An 18,996-nucleotide genomic window follows, 5' to 3' on the forward strand; every position below is an offset into this window, starting at 1 on the left:
TTCTACCTGACCTTGGCTTGGTATCAAGAGATCCCAGAATTTTCCATTTCTTAATAAGTGATTGAACAGTACTGACTGGCATTTGCAAGGCTTTGGATATCTTTTTCCATCTTAAAAAAGTTCCATTACCTTGTTACGCAGGTCTTTGGACAATTATTTTCTACTCCCCATGCCTAAGTATCTAGCCTGCTCAGTGCATCCATGGGAGAGCTAACAAACACATTGACTTCATTCATACACAGACACTAATTGCAATTGAAAAAGCCACAGGTGTGGGAAATTAACCTTTAATTGACATTTTCACCTGTGTGTGTCACCTTGTGGGTCTGTAACAAGACCAAACATTCCAGGCATAGTTTCAAAATCAATGATAACATTTCTGCCAGGGTATGTAAACTTAATTGTATTATTACCCATTGCTTGATGTATGAAGATCAAACACAATTTTCTCAACTGTGAGTGATTTGAAATTCCCAGTGGAGACAGATGACAAATAGAATATTATTTTAATACCAGAGTGAAACAGGCTACATGGAAGGCCTAATATCAATCTTTACGACTGAGATGTACCTAACAAACAGAAAGGGTGCCAATTATTTTGGTGTTGAATGTTTTCATCTGATCTGCAGCAGATACCTGAACAGACCTGTAACTCCTTGTGGAAGGATTATGTACTGCACACAGTTGAGGACACTGCTTTTGGTTGTCACAGCAATGCTGTGGTTGACACCGGTGGGGGCAGGACCAGACTGCATGTACAGCTGCAGACTACAGAATATGACATTCCCCCTGGAGAGAGAGGACTGCCGTGGAAGCGTCATCATTCCCACCTGCGCAGGCCTGTGCAAAACCGAGGTAGCTAGATGGAGATAGTACTTTGTCCCTCACAATAAAATTTAGTTTGAACCAAGAGAGAATTAACTAAGCTTTCACTTTTGCACCAGCTACCCTTTTTGTATACAGATCTCAATGGCAGCAAAACAGTAACAATCGATTACATTGTTTCCCAATAACCAGGTCTCGGAGTAGTATTATAAAACAGGCTAAACCACCAACTGAGTGTTGATTATATATCAACAGATTTGGCACCAGGCCAGTGCTCTCAGATGATTTACATTCATGGTATCAATTATGTTGTTGGCAGGATCTGAACTATTATAGCAAGCGGATACCACATGCCCAGGGTGTGTGTAACTTCAAGGACTGGTCCTATGAGGAAGTCTACTTGGAGAGCTGTCCACCGGGGGCGGACCCTTTCTTGATACCTGTGGCCAAGAGCTGTGATTGCAGCAAATGCAAGATGGATAGCACAGACTGTAATCGTATGAGCACGGCAACATCATACAGCTGCCAACAACATTTCCCATTGGAAATGTAGAAGTTTGAAGTTTAATTTAGTCCTGCAACAGCCTGTCTAGACAAAGGTAGCCAACAAAATTAAGCAATGGTTTCATTTCATTGTATGGTACTTTTTCAATTGTTTGTTCTACCAATGGGAACTTTCTGGAATTCACTTCAAATAATTTAACACTATGCATACCTACCCGATTCAACATTGTGGTCGTTGTTCTAAAAATGCATATTAAAGAAACACATTTAGGTCATAAATTGTGTAAGGACAATGACATTGTAGAAGTACATAAATACTCTGTTCTGCAACATAAAGTTCTACTGTACCACAGCAACATTGTTGTTCTCTTATTGTCTTCATTGAACATTTTGTCTACATCATGCACTGCAATAGTAGGTACAATAAAGATAAGACAAGCGCGCACACATACAGGGAAAATAGGATATTGGTTGGCGGGTAGGTCACTGTCAATGGCAAATGAAAAAATAATTGTTAGAAAAGCAAGATTTCCTGATCAATAAGGGAAAGTCACTTCACGGTTACACCCACAACACATTGCAATCGCCCTTTATCACTTCCTCTACATATCTGAAGGACATTGGACACATTTTGGTGTGTGTGTAATAAATTGCATGGCTTGTTTAAACATAGCCATATCTACTTACATCAGAGCTTTGTGCCACAGGGCTGGTTGGTATGTGGTTGATGGCTAAGAAAGTGATGGAGTGAGATATGTTAACATAGACCAACTATGTCAGATGAAATGCATGTTTGTTGAAATTGCAAAGAACAGCTACAATGTAAACAACTTCAATAAGTTCTTACTGTGGACATTTTGAGAGTAAAACCCAAAGATCTGGACAACCAAAGAACCTTGAAGCATTATCAATCCCTGTTAAGCATTAAATCTTGGTGCAGCCCAGAGTAATAAACAGTTAATGGGGGGGGGTGTCACATCTATCAGATGAAACCAGAACCCTTATCTGGTCACAACCAAAAACTATTTGAAACAGAGTGAAGTTAGGCTGCGCACGGTTTAACCTACAAACTGCTTTTGTTAAGCAATCCCTCCTACCTCCACATGCTTGCAAGGCCAGAAAACAATCTTTCGAGAACTTCAAATGAAAGTTAGATAATCTTCTATTCATATGACCTTCTCTGACTGAAAGAGTACACTGCCAAACCAATCTCTGTTGAAATGTCTTGGATCATTCTCCATTTAGACCTCCACTCCATGTAGATGGTAAAAATATTTTTTTATTGAAGTCACCAGGACAGGATGTCATGAAGACGATGCCACAGATTACTTTGCCAAACATCAGCCTCGAAACCTTAATGACTTGGAGATCTGCAAAGAGTAAGACAAAATCCCCCCTGAGATGTGTGCAAACCTGGTGACTCTGTGATTGCCAACAAGGGTTTTGCCACCAAGTACTAAGTCATGTTTTGCAGAGGGGTCGAATACTTATTTCACTCATTAAAATGCAAATCAATTCATAACATTTTTGACATGCGTTTTTCTGGATTCTTTGTTATTATTCTGTCTCACACTGTTCAAACAAACCTACCATTAATTATAGACTGATCACTTCTTTATCAGTGGGCAAACGTACAAAATCAGCAGGGGATCAAATACATTTTTTCCCTCACTGTACATTTTCAGACAATATGCCAAACTTGTAAAGTATTACCTAGCCCACATGTTGCATAATTCCACTGTTTACACTCATTAGCATTTCTTCCAATGATGGACCTTTATTTTAAAGTCAAACTGCAAATTCCACTATTGTGGCTAGGTTCACATATGTGGAGCCTGGTCTATAAAGCCGTTGCATCCCATTTTTGGCAAGCAAGGATGTGACTTATTGACATATGTAACATCACAGTAACACCAAGTCAATTAAACTTCAGGGATATCAATCTGCCTGTGCCTGCCACTGCTTCTTCAGAAATCGTGCGCGTGTTTCTAACACTGTGTACGAGCAATCAAAACATTTCACTGGCCCTGAACTCACACACCTTCAAGGATGTACACCTATGAACATCCCAGCCTTGTACCTTTTACTTGTAACCAAGGCAGTGGGGATAACATCAGTCCTGACACCCAGCCATTTTTAATGTTAGCTGATGATATATAAGGGTTCTCATCAGATAGATATTTTGATAAGGAATGCATAAGTCACCCTTTATGAAAACTCAAGAATGATAATAGTCCCTCTGTGTAGTTCAATATTTAAAACATTGTCAACAGAATTGCACATAAAAAGTCATTATAGAAAAAAACTTTAATCAAAACATAGAGAATTGAAAATACTAGCAAGGAAACAAAATTTAAACAACCATATGGATACTTTCTGGAAGGCTGAAACAAATCCCAATTATACCTCTTTCTCATTTAATGTCTTCTCATTAGCCACGCACTCTCAAGTCTAGTACATGCATACACCTTCATGAAGCGGACATCTTGGTACAAGAAGAAGTCTACATATGTATGCCATGTCTGTAACACTGGCTTAATACTACTGAGTTTGTGTTGTTTCTCAGCAGGGAGTTAGCCAGCGTACTTATTGCGGATGATCTCTCCTCCCTCCACCTCCACTTGTTCGTACAGCCACTTGCGGTCACAGCGGCACTCCACACCGCACTTGCGAGACCCACATTCAGGGCAGGGATAGAAGCAGCCCATGCAGTCAGCGTCTAGGCAGTCACACATGTCCTTTCCGCAGGAGAGCAGACGGCCTTTGCTGTCATACACCTTACTCTTCGCGCCCAACGTCTGTCTGCACAATTCACAAAAAACAATGACTGTGTCAGTTGGTTTTCTCTGACCTGCCTCCTGTACACGGCCATGGTCATTGTCATGCTTCATTGGTTTTGCATTATTTGATGACACTGCTTTTTCTTGTGTTACCTTCTTTTCCTCGATACTGAATGCATTACATAACGTCCAGTGATTGACTACACTTCAGCAAACTCTTAACAATTTGAAAAAGCCAGTTAATTACTAAACAGGCACATGTCAAGAATGATCTACATATGTCATGACATAGAACAGGTTTGTCTGTGTTTCAGGAGGTAAGAGCCCAACCTAAGAGGATTAAAATGACCCAGATCAACACAACCTACTTGACAGGTAAAGAAATGTATTAGAAAATGTTCTATGTTAATAAAAAAAATAATAATAAAGAATCTTGACTGTGTATGTCTCTGTAAGAGAGAGTTAATACTTTGTGAAAGCTCATTTGGCAGACATGAGAGCTTGCACAACTTAGGACAAATATTTGTGATTTTTTTTTTGCTCAAGCTTATTAAGTTTGGTCAGAAACTGCTGAAGGACAGCGATATTCAACCCTTTTTCAGATACATGAACATTACAGGATACATGAACATGTGTAATTAAATGTCTTCCAAAATGCTTGAAATTTTAGCACAGCTATGACCATGCATATGCACAGTTTCAAGTGATGGAATAGGGGACCCTCTTCTAAACTAGTCCATGTGGAAAATATATTTTTGAAATGTGTGAATTACATTTCCTGAATAATTGTTGATTGTATTGTATTATGCATTGAACCTTTCATACAATGTTTTTGAAAAGGCTATGACTATGAGATGATCAAATCAGTTAATTTATAATGATTAAGAATCCATATTAAGTAGCAATTTGTTAAAATAATAGCCTTGTCTAAAACCACTGTTGAATTATAAGACACTGAAAAAATATGAAATCAAATGAGAATTTCTGAGAGTGCATCGTTATTTGGCGTTTTCTATATTTTACAGAGCATTTTAACAAGGCAAAAGAAGATAAATGCCATTCTAGTGTACATCCAACTGCCATCCCCTTTGGGTTTATTGCAAAAGGCACTTTTAAATAGGGCATTGTCAATCTGGCATCTCAACCAGGATGCGCCCGCCGATTAATGCCTGCAAACCTAAACATTTTATACAATGTGTGGCTCAAGAGGAGTTTGTTTTGTTGCCATTATAAGTTTTGAAAATAATCAGGAATAGACAGCACCCCGTTCAACATATACACCTCAGCCTGAGATTTGCGTACCAGGCTACACGAGGGATGCTACATGACAGCTGTTCTGGATTGGAGGCCCATTGTTGTTTGATTTTTATTGAATAGCCTACTAATTTAAACATATTTCCAAAAGCTAAAGACACTTAAATTGGTCTCTTTTCAGCATTATTTGTATTACTACTCAAGGGAATAACTATAGAGTGAGAAAAATAAATAATCTTGGCATTCATTCAGGTTCCATCTAAGCATGTAAAGGTTCATCTCAAAAAATTTGAATATAGTGGAAAAGTTTGCTTTTTCCCTAATTCAAATCAAAAAGTTACACCTTCATATATTCTAGATTCATTACACAAAGTGAAACATTTCAAGCCTTTTTGGTTTCAATCTTGATGATCACGGCTTATTGCTCATGGTATTACTGTGCTTGATTGGCCAGCCAACTCGCCTGACCTGTATTGCCAAGAGTAAAATGAGATACACCAGACCCAACAACACAGACGAGCGGAAAGCCCCTATCAAAAACCTACCTGGGCTTCCGTAACACCTCAGCAGTGCCACAATATTTTGAGATACTGTATATTTGATTTCCATGAGTTGTAAGCCATAATCATCAATGCTGAAACAAAAGGCTTGAAATGTTTCACTTTATGTGTACTGAATCAAGAATATAAGAAGGTGTCACTTTTTGATTTGAATTACAGACCTGTACAGCATCTGAATTACGGCACCTGTACAGTATTCCTTTATGTCAATGTCTGAAGAATCTATGTCTTCCATCTTTGGGTTGTATCATTGTAGCTCATGCTTTGACATTGGATGTTTCCTATAGGTTTAAAGGGATGACTGACCATACATGGCAAATTATCTGTGCTTCAAATTGCTAATACCCAACATTGTGTATGAGCACTGAGGTAAAGAACGATTGGTATTTATCAAGTATTCTCTCTTTATTGTTGTGCATACAACTGTTTAATAAATCTAACTAATTTGTGTACGACTTTTGTAAATTCTGTTCTTAAGTACACAATTTCTGTTTCAACGCAATGTTTGTAAATAAAGTCGCAGAAATGGGTTGTATTGAGGTGGCAGCATCATAGATGAATATGTTTGTCACAAGCCAGGATTTGTTTTGATTAAAATAAATAGCAAGAGGCAAAACCCAGGTAAAAAGGAAAAGCGGCCTAACCCTGGGATACCTGCCCAACCCTGGGATAGTAATTTTTTTCTCTAGGTCAGGCGCAAGCATGCTTTGCAAGAGAAACCACAAGGATTTTCTGAATGATCCAGACTCCTTCCTGATATCAATCTGCTAATAAAAATAAGTCATGCTTTGAATATCAATGCCCATCAATAACAACATTTGCAGTCCTTGACCAATTTTCTAGAATTTCTGTTGTGCAAAGTAATTCTAAAGGCTGCCAATGGTGTGACTGTATTTTTAAACCCTTTAAATGTGTGTATAGTTGACATATTGTTATACAACACAACAAAACATTAAATAAGTTGAGGCCAGACCCCTAAAGTCTTTAAAATGCAATACTTAAAACAAGAAGTAATTGCAGCGATAGCTTTTAAGCAAGGTAGTGAAGCAATGCACCCATTTAGTGATAGATTTTGAAAACAGGTTTCCAATCTTACCTATCCGAGTTGGAAGACACTGCTCCCCGTCCTCCTCGCCTTCTACCATCTGCCCTCCCCTGCAATAAAAAGTCAAAACAAATGGCGACAACGGAGTGAAAGTTAATAGCTAAACCCAGGGTAGTTAGCACTTGGGCACTCAAACAACAGCACCAAGCTCTTGGGCACCGAGCTGTGCAGATATACAGCAAAACTCACTCTGCAACCGGATTTCTGCTGTAACAACTCTATTACAATATTTGTGAAAAGTGGGGGTTTAACCATTTAAAAGTATGAAATATGTTCCTCTGTATAAGCATGAAAATATTAACATGACCCACCCTGCTGGTATCCCGGGTACTTTGTCGTTTCTCCTTTGCCTTGACCTTTTCAAGTGCCTTAGCTTTCTCTCGGTCTGAAGGTGTCCCAAAACGACTAACGGCATTTGCATCCTTGGTCATTATCCCCCTTTTCCGTAACTCGGGCTGCAGGGTTATTTAACATATATAATTTAATACCATAGAGACTAGTTTAAAAAAATAAAAATAGGCTTAAGCTATGTTGATCAACAACGAAACCATGCACTGCATCTATTGACTAGCTGGAAGTAGGCATGCATTTTCTTGCATAGAATATTGATTTTCCCAAACCTTTGATGAATCAGCGCCGAAAATGGTGGGAACGGCATCCTCCCTAAGAAACTGTTTGCCATTATAGTCTCGGAAACAGTCTGGATTAAAATGCACTGAGCAGAGGCAAGTGTTAGGTGTAGGGATGAAGTTTTTCATCCCCAAACTTTGTACCCATTGGTTGGCCAGCTGAGGCTTACTGATGGGGAACCTAAGAGGAAGAAGACAGTAAACACGGTTGAATACATGCAAATGTACATTTTACCCCAAAACTAACCTGGAAGTAGACATTTTCCCTAGTGGGGACAGGGTTAAAACCTTGTGGAAACACCACATTCAGGTTTTACTTTCTTTTGTAGGGACTTCTGGTCCCACGGGTATAGTAAAACTAGGAAATACTTCTTTCCATTCAAATAGCTTGTACCTTTAACCTAACCAATAAACCCTGTACAAACCCATTTCCAAAAAAGTTGGGACAATTTGTAAAATGGAAAGAAAAACAGAATACAATGATGTGCAAATCATTTATACCCTATATACAAAACAAAATAGTACAAAGACAATACATCAAATATTGAAACTGAGACATTTTATCGATTCTTGAAAAATACTGAATATGCCCACTTTGTATTTGATGCTAGCAACATGTTTAAAAAAAGTTGTGACGGAGGCAACAAAAGTGGAAAAGTTGTGTAATACTAAAAAACTAAACCTGGTGGAATATCACAACTAATTAGGTTCAATGGCACCATGGTCAGTAAAATGATTGGGTATTAAAAGATCATTCCAAAAAGAGGATGGGTCTGTCAGACTTGTGAATGGGTAGGGGTTCCTCAGGCAGCATTGCATTAAAAAAAAAGTTATGATTCTGGTAATGGAAATCCCTTTGGGCTCAGTCACTATGGGCTCAGTGAAAAACCGAAGTGTTTTTTCACCTCCAAAAAACATTGTCTGTGAACACAGTACGTCGCAGCATCCAGATATGCAAGTTAAAACTCTACTCTATGCAAAGAAGAAACCAGATATAAACAAGATACAGAAACATTGTCGCCTTCTCTGGGCCCAAGCTAATTTAAGATGGACTGAGGCGAAGTGGAAAACTGTCCTGTGGTCTGACTAATCAAAATCATGGACACCAAGTCCACTGGACTAAAGAGAGAGGCCATCCGACATCTCATCAGCACACAGTACAAAAACCAGTGTCTGCAATTGTATAGGGCTGCATTAGTGCACATGGCATGGGTGACTTGCACATCTGTGAAGGCATGATAATTGCTGAACAATATATACAGGTTTTGTATAGTAACATATGCTGCCATTCAGCTGACGTCGTTTTCAGGAAAGGCATTGCTTACCGCAGCATGACAATGCCAAACCTCATTCTGGACATATTACCACAACATGGCTCCATAGTAAGAGATCATGTGCTAAACTGGCCTGCCGGCAGTCCAGAAAACATTTGGGGCATTATCAAACAAAAAATAAGACAAAGGAGACCCCGAACTGTTGAGCAGCTGACATCCTATATCAAGCTAGAATAGGAATACATTTCACTATCAAAACCATACCAAGTGGTCTCCTCAGTACCCCAAAACTTACAGAATATTGTTAAGAGGTGATGCAACACAGTGGTAAACACACCCCTGTGCCAACTTTTTTGGGAAATGTGTTGCTGGCATCAAATACAAAACAGGCATGTATTTTTCCAAAATGGTTAAACAAATATTGTCTTTGTACTATGTTCAATATTGTTTTTATTTGCATTTTTGACAGCGTCACAACTTTTCCAGAAACAGAGTGGTAATATCAGGTCAATTTTATGAGTTTTCGTAATGAAATATGAAATGTACGTAGACATACCCACTTGAGGTGAACAATACTTTTGGGGAGTACCAACTAAGTACTTAGAACACAATCCCACAACCCTAGACTTAACCCTACCTCCTAACTGAGCATGTACATAACTATTTAGAGATTGTTCTTTTTACCAGATGGGTATGTTATCATCATTTTGGGATTAAATGCCCTTTTCAGCAACAGAAAGACAGGATTTTTCTCCCTGTCGGCTCGGCCCTTGTTCTTGGCAATTATGTGATTCTGATCTTAACCCTTAAGGCAAAGATAGTCTAGACAACATAAACCAAAAAAACAAAATAAGCTCGCTTGTTAGTATTTCCGTCATTCACTATTCATGTGAGAACTTTTGAGGAATTCCGGTACTAAAAACCAATACCAATTACATACCAAATACAAACAACTACCTGCAAACCCAATAACTGTAGATCGATGGTTACCGGTAGCTAACTAGCTACATTTTTTACTTGGCAACAGGCTATCTAATTAAAACCGCAACAATGTTTAGAGGACGACTTAGCTAACGTTGGTTAGCTATCGAAAGCATGACGTCCTACCTGTAAAATCGTATTTCTGACCCTTTAACAAACTTGTTAGTGCAGCCGTTAACGGCACATGTGACAGGCATGGTGAACCGTCTGTCTCTTTTCTGCTGCAAATCTATTTACAGTAGTAGCTATTCAAAATAAAATCGAAACTACCTACAAAAGCACTGGCCGCGAAAGAGCATCGAATCAAACAGTAGTTTGATTGTCTGTTACTTCAACCTACCGGAAATGATGTCATCATTCTCTTCTGTGGTTTTCTGTGGCCAAACAACCACAGTGCTTTACATATCGCCGCCTTGAGGAAAAGCCTGATTAGATGCCAACTACCAAACGCTGTCTGTAAGAATTGTAATTCCAAAATCAACAAGAAAAAACACTGCATGATTCATATAGTTTGATAAAGTGATACATATTCAAGGAATTAATGTCAAGCACCTTCCAAATCGAGCGAACCTGTCAATTGCCATAGCTTGACATAATTTGTAATTGATTATACAAGGCGGGCAAACATTACATTCTCAAACGTGTATTTATTTTTTGCTGTATTTGTGTCAACACATAAGTTTATTGTGGCTTCGTTCTGACATGTGAACGGCTAATTACACGGTTAGTTTGCGTATGCCTATACAAAGATTTTTAGAACTAACCTAATCTAGCTCTATTTCCTGATTAAGTCACATGATTAACCGTCTACTCCATGAAACAGTGCATGGCTGTGGGATCTGTCTCAGGTGGCTAGATGCGATACGAAACGGGGTAACTCTCGGTTACGAAGTAAAATTACCAGGCAAGTCAACAAATCTGACTTTTTGTATTTCGGAGATATGACAGTTTTTCTGCTTTAAGTGGCATGTCAGACATGTCTCTTTCTGCTTGCGTCGACCTAGCTGGCTAGCTACAGCAATAATGTTAGCTGACGAACTTCGTATCTAGAATCCAACCACGACTTTGATTGAGCTTCTAAGTGCTAGCATGCTAAGTCTAGCTAGATGCTAGCTAACGGTAGACTGCCTGATATTTTCTACAAGCCAGTTACAGTACCGACCAAATTACTTAACATTTTACGTTACGAGTCGGATACCGATCATATAGCTAGCTAACAAACGTTATGTTAAACAAAACAAATCCAACAGTATACGGTAGGGTACGAGATACTGCTTGTTAAACCACTGCTAACAAGTTGTGCTAGCTAGCTAACTTTACATAATTCACCTAGCTAGCTAGCTAGCAAACTAACTACATTAATGTCAACAGAACAGATGACATCAGCAATGCATCTAACCAGTTTAGTTTGTTTGATACGGTTACCATAATGGTCTTGATGAATTGATACATTTTAAAGTGGGATATTTTAATAGTTACAACACATCCTAAATAATAGCTAACTAGCTGTCCGGACAGCTACACTGGCTGTGTTGTTGTTACTTAGTAAGAAAGTTGGTTGGAAAGCTACCTAAAGTAGATGTTATGTAACTACAGTACTAACGCGCTGGCTAACAATCCAGCAAAATCTGACAACATGATTGATGATGCTGGTGACTAAATCCCTTGCAGAACGTAATTAACACAGCAGATTTCTAACAATTCCAACATTTAAAATACGTATAACATTTACAATAATTTAAAATGATTTTTAAGCCTTTCCCACAATTTAACTTGAAAAGGTGATTTAAAATATAATCATATTTTCATTGTTGTTGTTAACCATAATAGTTGGCTTATTCAATGTTTGTGGAAAAGTATGATAAGGAGCCTGGATAACTTTCTCCTCAGACAGTGGCTGCCAAATAATAGTAAAAAGATGTGAATGTATAGATGAGCTGTAGTTCTGTTTACAAAATGCCCTGAAGTGTGATTCTGGATGATCAAATTCACCAACTGTATCTTTCCCTCACATGCTTTTTGCTTAACCATTACAGTGGTATCCGCTTATGTTGTGACATTCAGGAGAAAAAAATTCCCCCCAAATGTGTATGCTGTTCTGCTGTGTTCCCTGAAAGAATGGCATTTTACCTAACAATTGTAAAAACACTTGTCCTCTATGCTCCCATGCATGCTCAAAGGAGGTACTGAAAGTTGAGCATAAGCAACATGACATTGTTTTTTATAGAGCTTTGTATATTCTATTTACCATTATTGAGTAACAATCCTATGTTTAGACCTTTGGGGATCCTTCCCTCTAGTCTTAACTCTCGTGACTGGTTCAGAATAAAAAAAGACTAAAGGGCAAATTTGTCTTCCTCAATTTCTACCTCTGAATATCCTCATGAAAACCGTTATGGCCACCAGGAAACTGTTAAGGAAGGTTTTTGATTTAGCCTAATTTAGGAAATCACATTTTATTTAAGCCTACAGTGGGTGTCTCCTTTGATTTACATTTTGCTAGTCTTTGAGAGCAGTCGCACCCATTCCCTGGACAAAGGTAACTGATAAGCTGTACAGAACATTGCACTTGGAATGAGCAAGGTAGTGGGGTTACCTTAGGTCAGTGGCCCACTGAACCTAATAATTTTTATTCACCCAGTGGACTCAAGCTCTCCTTACTAGCAACAGATAACATGTCCTCTTAACATTGAAATGATTTTTAGCCTCTGGTGTAGTACATTTTCCAGTGCATTTTCATCGGTTTTTAAAGGAACACACTTTGATTCATTGTTATATTCAAACTGCGAACCAGACACTTTTTTTTTATGAGTCTGGAGAAATGTAGGCTTAGAGAAATTCTCTCACCGTCATGTGTTATGGATGAATGCTTATTTTAAATCTATATTATAGCCTCATCTAAATTTTTTACCAACACTGAAGTAAAACTGAAGTTGCCATTGGGATGTTGTGGTTGTGGTAGTTCATAGGTTCTTTAAGAATCAATTAGATTGTTTACAAATAGCAGCCTATTGTACATGAAATAGCCTAGGCTAGACAGACAAAAATATTCGGAGCCGTCACAATTTAGGTGAACGTGATTAACTGGACTTTGTCTTCTCAGTTCGTCCACAGAGAGCAGGGGACCTTGTTAGTGATGTGATCAAAAGCGGTGTAAGAAGTTAGGGGATGTAGCTTCCAAACTATGGTCCTCGACAAAAAGTATTGTAAACAAATTGTTTATTCACATTTAAGATGGCATTTTTTGCTCTGGTAGTGTTTTGTGTGTACTAGCTCAAATGGTTTAGGTTAGGATTTTTTCTTGGTACTTATGGGTACTGATTTTTACAAATTATCGGTAGACTTTGAGAAGGTGTTTTCACCTTTTTTTAAGAACATTTTTGACACTGATCATGCTAACCACTTATGCATTTTTATTTCTGAAAATTTTAAATTCAGTCAATTTGTTGCAATATGGATTTTTGTCCTCATCTGTTGTAGAAAGTGACATGTGTACAGGAAAATTCAACAACAGAACAGGCTATGGGAAATTCAGATCTACACAAACAACCAATAGTAACCTTGCCTATGTTCCTGCTTTCACCCTGCATGCCTCCCCTCCCTTCCTTCTTTCTATCTCTCTCTTTTCTATCTCTCTTTCTCTCTCTCTCTTGCATTCTGTTTCCCACAGGAAAGGAAAAGTGTTTTGCAGAAGCAATGCTGCTATCTCTCAAGATATAATTGAATTCTATAAAGGTCCACGACTCGGAAGACAGGTTTTTTTTGTATTTTTTTTGAGTGGGACGGAAGCAGGCCTGTCCCTGAAGCTGTTCGTCTGTCAACGCCGGGGTAGCAGCCACATTGAATGAGCTTTCAGTCAAACAAGGGCCAGATGGACAGGTCATAACAAGACATTACTTAAGAGGTATGTTGAACCCCAGATGCACCTTGATAAAACCACATGAATCCAATTGTAAATCTATGTTTAATACATAGAAAATACATATATTATGCCTACATTTACCACAAAGGTTCAATTAAATCAGTGGTAATTCCTGAGGATATGGCAGACAAGTCTTTTTCAGTTGGTCACCTTTGAACAATGCTGATATAGGCTAATGTCCTCGCGAGTATTCCTGCCTGACTATTGCACTAATGTGTATTTAATGTTTTGGTCATGTTTGGTAGTTGGTGAGAGAAAGGTCATTGTCCTTTATGAATAACAGGGATAATGTTTAGCTGCATAATAGGCAATTAGCTTGTATGAGATTCTTGTGAATGCCAAAACTACTAGCTTTTACTACTATGCAGTTTGATTTCTTTATTTTAGCTCTTGTACTGTAAATCAGAACAATTATTTTTTGCTTAAAGGCTAACATATTATAGCCTAGTCAGTGGCTGAATAAGAGTACCATGTAGGACTGGGCTATATGACAAAAAGTGAAAATGTTGTCTTATATCATTCAATATTGTTAGATTTGATAACATAAAATACAATAGCAAGGAGCACCAAATATACCTGAAAAATACAATAGAGCAATACACTAGCAAGGAGTGCAATGTATTCCTTGCTAGTGTATATATTGCTTGTATTGTAAGGAGTACAATACAATAGTGCAATACATGAGCAAGGAGGACCAAATATACCTGAAAAATATTGGCACAAGCTAATTAATTTAGGAGCACAATTCTATTGTTTCAGTAGACTTTTAATTGTCTCTAATGCTGACAATTAACCACAACATTTATGGACAACAATAGAGATAAAAACATGAAATTTTTTCTTTAAATTAAACGTGACCCAAAATCTTTCTCTCCCCTACAACTTTTCCCTACGTCCTTATTTCAAAAGGAAAAAGTACTGCACTGTTTCCTGTTAGTTTTCATTAATATATAAACTACTTTAATATACATTCTGTTTTACATTTTCCAAACATTGTATTTTCGCTTGGCATTCTTTTTAGCATACTTATCTACTAATATTAAAGATAGTAATTTCTAAAAAACATAATAGCCTTCTATAACAAGAATTCAATAACACAGAATAAAAAAATCTGAGTCTGGATATTTAGATTTGTTTTGTGTATTTTTCTTTTAAAACAAATCAAGTCCTTTCATTGCACTTCTAGCAAAAATGGAATGTGTGGCCTTTGATAAAGGAACCCTATTGCTGCTGTTATAGTAATCAAATAACAAATAGATCCAAATGATGTTCTAACTCTGTTTACGTTTGCCTTCACGGATTGCACACAGCACAGCTCATTAGGCGATCATCCAATGCATGCACCACGGGTAGTCCAAGCAATATAATGAAAATCAGGTTAAGCTTTCAAGACAATAGTGGTTGAACAGGGGTTTGACGGTTTAAATTATGACTTTATTATATAGTATCTAGGAAACTGAAGTGTCTGATTCATGGGATCTATGAGATTCTGCTGCGGGAAACGTGAAAACTGCATTAGCTTTAGAAGAGTTTTGCCAGGTATATTACATATTAGATTTGTACCCAAACAACTATTGTCCTACTTGTAGCATACACAATACCTAATATGTGTAAACTTTCTGCCCTCCTCTGTTAGCCTTAATTGCACATTTAGTATTGCCATTTGTACTGCATTTGCCTTCATTGCACATCTACACATTCCACTTGTAATATACATATACTTAATACTTGTAAATACTTGTGCATTTTCTGCCCTCTATTTGCACTTCTGGTTAGATGCTTACTGCATTTCGTTGTACTGTACTGTTCAATGACAATAAAGTTGAATCTAATAACATAACACTGCTGGGAAATTGTCAGTGAAGACGTTGAGAGCCTTGTTTCCACATTGTGGTTGATTTTTCATTTGCACAGTGTAGTATGAAACAGCATTTAACTGTACACTGAAAATAATTTGGAGTAGGGTCTGCTTAAAAAAACCTAGGCAACAATTTCCTAATGTTTACTTGTATTTTTACATTATAGTATTCAAGTGTTAATACTGATGAGTTTCATAACAAAACAAAAGCCACTAAGATGAATTGACAGACTTGTTAAACAGTATTTTTATTTGAATGTCTTCTCCTATTAATGGAAGAACAGTTTGCTTTGGCTAAAACGACAAAATTACGAGTACAGAGAGAAATGATATCCACCTTTCAACCAACTGATAAACAGTGTTTCTGAATGCTCACTCACTGCACAAAAGAGCGAATACAAAGGGTATATGTGTAAGTATTAAGTTTCAAACTAGGCGCACAACTTGCAGACATTCATAACTAGTATTCCTGGCAAAGACATTTGTGGTATATATGATTAAACTGAACACTCACTGCATAAAAGAATGAATGCAATATACAAAAGTCCAAGTAATCAAACACAGTGCACACCTTTCAGTCTCTGTAAGTAGTTTTCTATGCAAATAATTACATTTTGGATACATTTTCAGAGCATCCAGCTAAAGAAAGATCTTCTGAAACACTTCATATGTGTGCTTCAGCTTTGAGGGATAGCCACGGTTCAGGGAATTAATGAACCCCATGAGCAGAAGGCACGCATTTGTGAGATTTTGACATCCATCTAGCATCTCAGTTCTATCAATGACAATGATCCCATCATCGGCTGGTGTGGCACCTTATGCTGCAGCGCTGCCCAGTACAATAGTTTTGCTGAGTTGTGATGAAGACTATCTTTGATCATGTATCTGCTTACATCCTGTCAAATACACACATCTGTGCAAAGAGGTCAAAATTAACAGTGAACATGCAATGTCAATCAAAACATGTTAAACATGTTTTCAAAGACATGAAGGAATCCTGAGCTTACAGGTGCTGGTCATAAAATTAGAATATCATCAAAAAGTTGATTTATTTCAGTAATTCAATTCAAAAAGTGAAACTTGTATAATGTATACATTCATTCCACACAGACTGATGTATTTCAAGTGTTTATTTCTTTTAATTTTGTTGATTATAATTAGGGATGTCCAGATCCGATCATGTGATCGGAAATTGGGCCCGATCACGTGGTTTCAGACTCGATCGGAATCGGACGTTACTTCCCAATCAGGACTTGGATATATATGTATATATACTCTTTATTTTTTAACACATCTGTAGTTATGCGGTGGCACAGAGTTAGACCCTTTTGACTCCACACAGAAACAGCAACGCATGCGGCATGACATCACTTGGTTGCTGAGGCGCAATTGGTTAAATGCCGGCAAAGTAGAACACGGAAGCTGCTTGAAGCGGAAAGCACGAGTATGTCTGCGGTCTGGAGGTATTATAAAGTTGATGACAAGAACATTGTCATAGCAAACTGTGAGATATGTAACCTTGGGATTGCAAGAGGTGGAAAGGAAAAGGCTACATTTAACACAACAAACCTGATACGGCACCTCAAAAACATACACCCAACACAATAAAGCGAGTTTACCCAGGCAACCCAGCCGAAGATGAGTCAGCTCACGCTGCAGGAGAGTTTGAGGAGGAGAGAAAAAATGCCCCGTGACAGCACGAAGGCGTGGGACGTCACAGCCAAGACAGCACAAATGATCGCAATGAGTGACGTCCTTGATGAAAATAGAAACGGGCTCAAACCTGACAAGGTAGAGATGTTTTCATTAAGAAAAACATACATTCCCTTCTGTGAAACTTACTACTGTGATGACAGTAAGAGTTAGGAGTGCAGTTCCTAAATGCACATTACTGGCTTTGAAAACACTGTGGCACTTTTTATGTTAGACTTTTTTTTATATTTACTGTTGCACTAAAGTCCAAAAGGGAAGAATTTATGTTATTACTTGATGGTTCAAGCTACCTCACAGAAGTGCTCTGTTTGTTTACAGAGTTGTTGAATGTTAAAATAAGGTGAATTGAATAAAAACTAAGGAACATCCTCGATCTGTTATTCCGCTCTTCTTTATTTTTTAAAAATATATTATAGAAGAATCGGATCGGGACTCGGTATCGGTAGATCCTCAAAATCAAATGACTCGGACTCTAGGGCAAAAAAACCTGATTGGAACATTCTTAATTATAACTGACAACTAATGAAAACCCCAAATTCAGTATCTCAGAAAATGTGAATATTGTGAAATGGTTCAATATTGAAGGCACCTGGTGCCACACTATAATCAGCTAATTAACCCAAAATACCTGCAAAGGCCTTTAAATGGTCTCAGTCTAGTTCTGTAGGCAACACAATCATGGGGAAGACTGCTGACTTGACAGCTGTCCAAAAGACGACCATTGACACCTTGCACAAGGAGGGCAAGACACAAAAGGTCATAGCTAAAGAGGCTGGCTGTTCACAGAGCTCTGTGTCCAAGCACATTAATAGAGAGGCAAAGGGAAGGAAAAGATGTGGTAGAAAAAAGTGTACAAGCAATAGGGATAACCGCACCCTGGAGAGGATTGTGAAACAAAACCCATTAAAAAATGTGGGGGAGATTCACAAAGAGTGGACTGCAGCTGGAGTCAGTGTTTCAAGAACCACCACGCACAGACATATGCAAGACATGGGTTTCAGCTGTCACATTCCTTGTGTCAAGTCACTCTTGAACAAGACAGTGTCAGAAGCGTCTCACCTGGGCTAAAGACAGAAAGGACTGGACTTCTGCTGAGTTATGTTCTCTGATGAAAGTACATTTTGCATTTCCTTTGGAAATCAAGGTCCCAGAGTCTGGAGGAAGAGAGGAGAGGCACAGAATCCATGTTGCTTGAAGTCCAGTGTAAAGTTTACACAGTCAGTGATGGTTTGGGGTGCCATGTCATGTGCTGGTGTTGGTCCACTGTGTTTTCTGAGGTCCAAGGTCAACGCAGCCGCCTACCAGGAAGTTTTAGAGCACTTCATGCTTCCTGCTGCTGACCAACTTTATGGAGATGCAGATTTCATTTTCCAACAGGACTTGGCACCTGCACACAGTGCCAAAGCTACCAGTACCTGGTTTGAGGACCATAGTATCCCTGTTCTTAATTGGCCAGCAAACTCGCCTGACCGTAACCCTATAGAAAATCTATGGGGTATTATGAAGAGGAAGATGCGATACGCCAGACCCAACAATGCAGAAGAGCTGAAGGCCACTATCAGAGCAATCTGGGCATCTGAGCAGTGCCACA

At 38.3% G+C, this 18,996-nt stretch overlaps 3 protein-coding genes across 7 annotated transcripts in view; 2 read left to right on the top strand and 1 right to left on the bottom strand.

Annotated features, from left to right (window-relative positions):
• The first annotated feature begins 310 nt into the window (after window positions 1-310).
• On the top strand, window positions 311-1,676 carry fshb (follicle stimulating hormone subunit beta). Its single transcript, XM_020053187.2, has 3 exons — window positions 311-387; window positions 630-855; window positions 1,145-1,676. Exons 1-3 carry the CDS (start codon window positions 368-370, stop codon window positions 1,376-1,378), a joined length of 480 nt encoding a protein of 159 aa, XP_019908746.2. The 5' UTR covers window positions 311-367; the 3' UTR covers window positions 1,379-1,676.
• Window positions 1,677-3,618: 1,942 nt separating this feature from the next.
• arl14ep (ADP-ribosylation factor-like 14 effector protein) lies at window positions 3,619-10,334 on the bottom strand. 4 transcript variants are annotated; one of them, XM_010897080.4, is made up of 5 exons: window positions 10,253-10,334; window positions 7,649-7,838; window positions 7,340-7,483; window positions 7,020-7,078; window positions 3,619-4,131 (listed from the first exon to the last, which is right to left on the bottom strand). In XM_010897080.4, the coding sequence occupies exons 2-5, from the start codon at window positions 7,784-7,786 to the stop codon at window positions 3,903-3,905; spliced, it is 570 nt and encodes a 189-aa protein (XP_010895382.1). In that variant the 5' UTR covers window positions 7,787-7,838; window positions 10,253-10,334; the 3' UTR covers window positions 3,619-3,902. The 4 variants fall into 4 exon arrangements, with proteins under 4 accessions (XP_010895382.1, XP_010895380.1, XP_010895381.1 ...); XM_010897078.4 differs by lacking the exon at window positions 10,253-10,334 and adding an exon at window positions 10,039-10,243; XM_010897079.4 differs by lacking the exon at window positions 10,253-10,334 and adding an exon at window positions 10,183-10,236.
• Window positions 10,335-12,613: 2,279 nt separating this feature from the next.
• The window catches only part of nr1h3 (nuclear receptor subfamily 1, group H, member 3), a 37,760-nt gene continuing 31,377 nt past the window's right edge, over window positions 12,614-18,996 (top strand). The window contains exons 1-2 of one of the 2 annotated variants that reach the window (XM_010897074.5): window positions 12,614-13,113; window positions 13,583-13,816. The gene's annotated coding sequence lies outside the window, so the exon portion shown is untranslated. The remainder of the gene's footprint in view (window positions 13,114-13,582; window positions 13,817-18,996) is intronic. The other variant, XM_013131489.3, reaches the window with a different exon arrangement.

This window comes from Esox lucius, chromosome 2 (assembly GCF_011004845.1).
Source record: "Esox lucius isolate fEsoLuc1 chromosome 2, fEsoLuc1.pri, whole genome shotgun sequence".
Lineage (NCBI taxonomy): Eukaryota > Metazoa > Chordata > Actinopteri > Esociformes > Esocidae > Esox > Esox lucius.